The sequence below is a fragment of the Trachurus trachurus genome, assembly GCF_905171665.1.
Source record: "Trachurus trachurus genome assembly, chromosome: 13".
Classification (NCBI taxonomy): Eukaryota; Metazoa; Chordata; class Actinopteri; order Carangiformes; family Carangidae; genus Trachurus; species Trachurus trachurus.
In genome coordinates this window covers 19,770,478-19,774,710 of record NC_139892.1, presented here as the reverse complement: position 1 = coordinate 19,774,710, position 4,233 = coordinate 19,770,478, and the positions used below count along the sequence as shown (strand labels likewise).

The window sequence follows — 4,233 nt, the reverse complement described above, 5'->3', positions numbered from 1 at the left end:
AGGAATTACCTTGCATTTCGTGGTGTAGAAATGGTGTGAGTTTTGTGTCATGTGTTGAAGTTAACTGATTCCACCTAACTTACCAAGTGTTACACAAGAGGAAATCAGTCTCTATCTATCTATCTATCTATCTATCTATCTATCTATCTATCTATCTATCTATCTATCTATCTATCTATCTATCTATCTATCTATCTATCTATCTATCTATCTATCTATCTATCTGTCTATCTGTCTATCTATCATCTGTCTGTCTGTCACAGCGCGAGCCGCTTTCATGCTGGCTGACCGCGCGCGCCGCGCTCACAGTCTCTCCTCATCTCGCGCCACCTCTCTGCTGCCCAGCACTCACACTCCGCGCGACGACCGAAAAAAAAAAAAAAAAGACAGACGCGGGCGACAAAAAGCCGAAAGCGGGGAGAGCGGCTCGGGGACTAGAGTCCAAGTGGAGTGATGAACGGATGATGCGCGGACAGTTGGTTGGCAGACAGACAGGAGAACCGCTGTCGCAGAGGACGAGGAGAAGGAGGAGGAGGAGAAGGGACGGAGGAGAGAGGGAAGCGGCACACACATCTGGCGTGACTTTGGGCATTTCTCTCCGGCGAGAGTGTGCAGAAAACCAGGAGACGATGCTACGCTCTTCGGATGCCAAAATTCACTGCGCGCGAGAGGAATAATTAACATGTGTCGGAATTACCGTGGTGGACTAACACGTTGTGTGTGCTTGCGACATTTGTCATTTTTCCTCTTTTGCAATTTCGCCACTTAAAGCAACATCTGCTGCAAAATAGTTTGATTTTTCCCTTTTTTCTTCTTTTTTTATCCGAAGCATCCCTCTGGAGATTGTTTGGCTTCCTATAGGGAGCAGGTTGGATTTGTTTTGGGGGCAAAGCAGGACGGTTTTTTAAGAGGCGATACCCTCCACCACCTCCCCCCCCTTACATAAATGTTTGCGTGCCGTTAGTGCTCCAGTTCTCGTCGACCCCCCCCTTCTCCCATTGAATAGGTTGCTGAGTCTCACACGCAGACACAGACAGACCTGGACATTACCTCACGCGTACACACACACACACACAACTCATATGCATTCATAATCACATAGACGGACCTTACCCCCCCCCTCCACCCACCCTTCCAACCCTCACCCACCCTCTCACCCCACCCTCCTCCTCCTCCCCCTCCCCCCTCACAATCTGATGACTCCCCGGCGTCGAGGTGGACGTGGTACGGAACCGGCTGTAGCATCATCACCATTATCATCATCACCACCACCACCACCACCACCATCATCATCACCATCGTCGTCCTCAACACTTCCACTGCCATCATTACCATCCTCTTCCTCACCATCACCACCACCACCACTATGTCCTCGTCGTCGCGCAAGATCTCCTCCGAGTCGTTCAGCAGCTCGGTGGGCTCGGACTGCGGGCTCGAAAGCCCCGGGGGAGACGGAGGGGACGGCGGGTTGGAGCCGGCGGAGGAGAGCCGAGGCTGCCCCTTCTCCTCCTTCCCCTCCTCCCACAGAGCGCTGCTCTGGAACGGCCGCAGCCTAGCCGAGAGGTCGGCGTGCACGGCGGGCGAGGAGCAGCTGGGACCCCACAAGAGGGTCACCAGGAGGAGACGGGTGAACCTGGACTCGCTTGGGGAGAGCCTGAGGCGACTGACCTCACCCACGGTAGGCACCCACCTAAGGTCTGAAGAGCTTGACTCTCCCATCAAGAAAAATAATTCAATGTTCCTATAAAAAGTTGCAGTGCGGGTATCCAGTGGTCCCCACTTAAAGGTGAAATGTATAGCAAATATCTTACTATGTAAATTCAAATTCTCCCAAAAAGTTTAAGAGCATTTGTTTGTCAAATTTGTCACAAAAAATATATATTTCATGTCTGTTTTGTTTTTTTTAACCTGTGTACAATTAGAGCATCTGTTCGTCCTCAGATGATATGCAGTAGTAAACAGTCACTGGCCAAACAGCCAGAGGCTAAAGGCTTTCTCCAGAGTTCACAGGAACACAGCATTTGATAGCATGGGAAAGGGCAACATTCAAACTCGACCACAATATTCTTCAGAATCCCAGATGATGTCTCATATCATGATAGGCTATGATGATACAAAAAAACAACAACTCTTCATTCCTCTCTCCTGATACCCTGATTCATCTGGCAGATTATATAATAAGTATGTTGTTGTGAGCAAGAGAGAGAGAGAGAGAGAGGTACCCATGCCATGTCTGTGTACATGTAATGATGTGAGGAGTGTGACGAATGAGCCTGTTTCTGTGTTTGTGTGTCTCGGTTCTATCCGTGTCTCAGTTGTATTACAGGCTGTAATGTAATAAAGCAGCTATTAGAACTGAGTGCAATTGTGATAGATGGCGTGTGATTAGGACATTTGCGATTGGAATTTGATTGCATCTCCTGTAATGTGGCCCCCACTATGTAGCTGCTCAACAATAAGATATAGCTGCAAGTAGACGGATAGACAGACAGATGTTCAAGACGGAGACAAAACAGAAAAGCCATATGAGATGGGACATAAACTTTCACAAGAATGACTCATATATTGTCTTAAAGCACCTTCATAATCCAGTGATATCAAGCTAAATGCCCATTACGATAATGTAGTTTCACAAGACTTCTTGCCATCACCATTTCTCAGTAACTGTTCTTTTTTCCTACCAAGTGGATTGTTCTCATATTTTATTGCATCTTGTAAAATGCAAAGTATTATCAATAAATGTTGCTCCAGATTAGAGAATTGCACTTTAAAAATAAAGTCAAACAAATTGACAGCAGAAACTCATGTTTTCTAACCCTGACATTACATGAATGATGCCACAGATGCCGCGGAGGTTAATGACCTGACCTCATTTAGTCGAAACCATACACTGTTAAAAGGGATGGACGCAGCCTCTGTAGTGTCCTACATGCTGTTTTGAAGCTCAGAGTGGCTGTTCTGTTTTTGCCGTCTTGCAAGTACCCGACTACATCAAATCCTGCTTAAATGGGTTCAGGCACTTGTGGAGCTATGACTTCAGTGCAAGCATATGCTCACCCTATTGTCATACAAGGTGACATGTCCTCAGTTATGTTCATTTTTAGGCCTTAATGAAATGCATACATATTTAAATACCTAAACTAGACCTGATGATGGCCATGGGGGTAATGACGGCTAAAATCTCTGGTGTGATTGATGTCAGGCTGGACTGTATACTCGATATTACACAGCTGAGAAAGCACATTGTTGTTTTAACTAAGTCATTTAACAAGCTGAAACAAGTTTGATTCAGCACCAGTGGCCACAATGTAACTATATTCAATTTCCAGCTGAACTAACAGCAACACGAACTACAGTATTAGGCATGAATTCAACTTCATGTATACTGGGAGTTCAAACTAATTGGAGGGGGTTTCAGCTGTCTGTTGAACCCTGGATAAATCCCCTTTAGAGAAACTTTCCCCCAGCAAAACTGCTTGGGCAGTAATAGAGCTATGTGAGGAGATTGGATACCTTGACGTATGATTACATATCCATGAGAGGATAAGTCATGTGTCCATTAGAGCAGCTCAAGAATAGGTTATTTCTTTATGCAAAAGTCTAAATTGAATCTGATAACCTCCTGCTCTATTGGAGATCTCAAAATTGGCCCCATATTCCTTCAACTCCCCCCATGCATAAGTCACAGCATTGTAATTCATGCATGGGGGGAGTCGAGATGTGGAGATTTAATTTGTCATTTCTGAGCAATTTTAATTTTAGCTCCAATTTTATCACTGAATTCCAAAATATTTCAGACAATAGTCTGACAGTAGTTACCACATTCAGGTTGTGGGCTACTAAGTGAAAGTGAGAAAACTCCTGACTCCTGCAATGGTACAGGAATTTGTCTCAAAAGTCACAAATAGCAACATGCACATCTTATGTATTCATCTTACTGATCACCTATAGAATCTAAAGATCAATAGTTAAAGCTGCTCTGCTTCATGTTTGGTGTGAACCCCAGAGAACAATATCTCCCTCTCTGGCTCGCTTAATGCTCTTCTCGAGTCACTTGTGCTGTCTGCGGGTTCCATACTGGACTTCTGGCACAATATGAACCAGAGTCAGATTGGTCGGGCATGGTTCAACATGAGGCAGTGTCAGTTAAGACAACCCAACCAAGAGCTGTAAGCTTTTAGTATGGTGTTGATTCTCAGTGGTACCGGCTGCATTAGCAGTCTGTATGCATTA

At 45.3% G+C, this 4,233-nt stretch overlaps 1 protein-coding gene across 1 annotated transcript in view; it reads left to right on the top strand.

Annotated features, from left to right (window-relative positions):
• Nucleotides 1-337: 337 nt before the first annotated feature.
• Nucleotides 338-4,233, top strand: part of gucy1a2 (guanylate cyclase 1, soluble, alpha 2) — a 45,012-nt gene continuing 41,116 nt past the window's right edge. Inside the window, exon 1 of the mRNA XM_083984617.1 lies at nucleotides 338-1,678. Coding sequence (XP_083840743.1) covers nucleotides 1,367-1,678 — 312 coding nt within the window. The 5' untranslated portion in view covers nucleotides 338-1,366. The remainder of the gene's footprint in view (nucleotides 1,679-4,233) is intronic.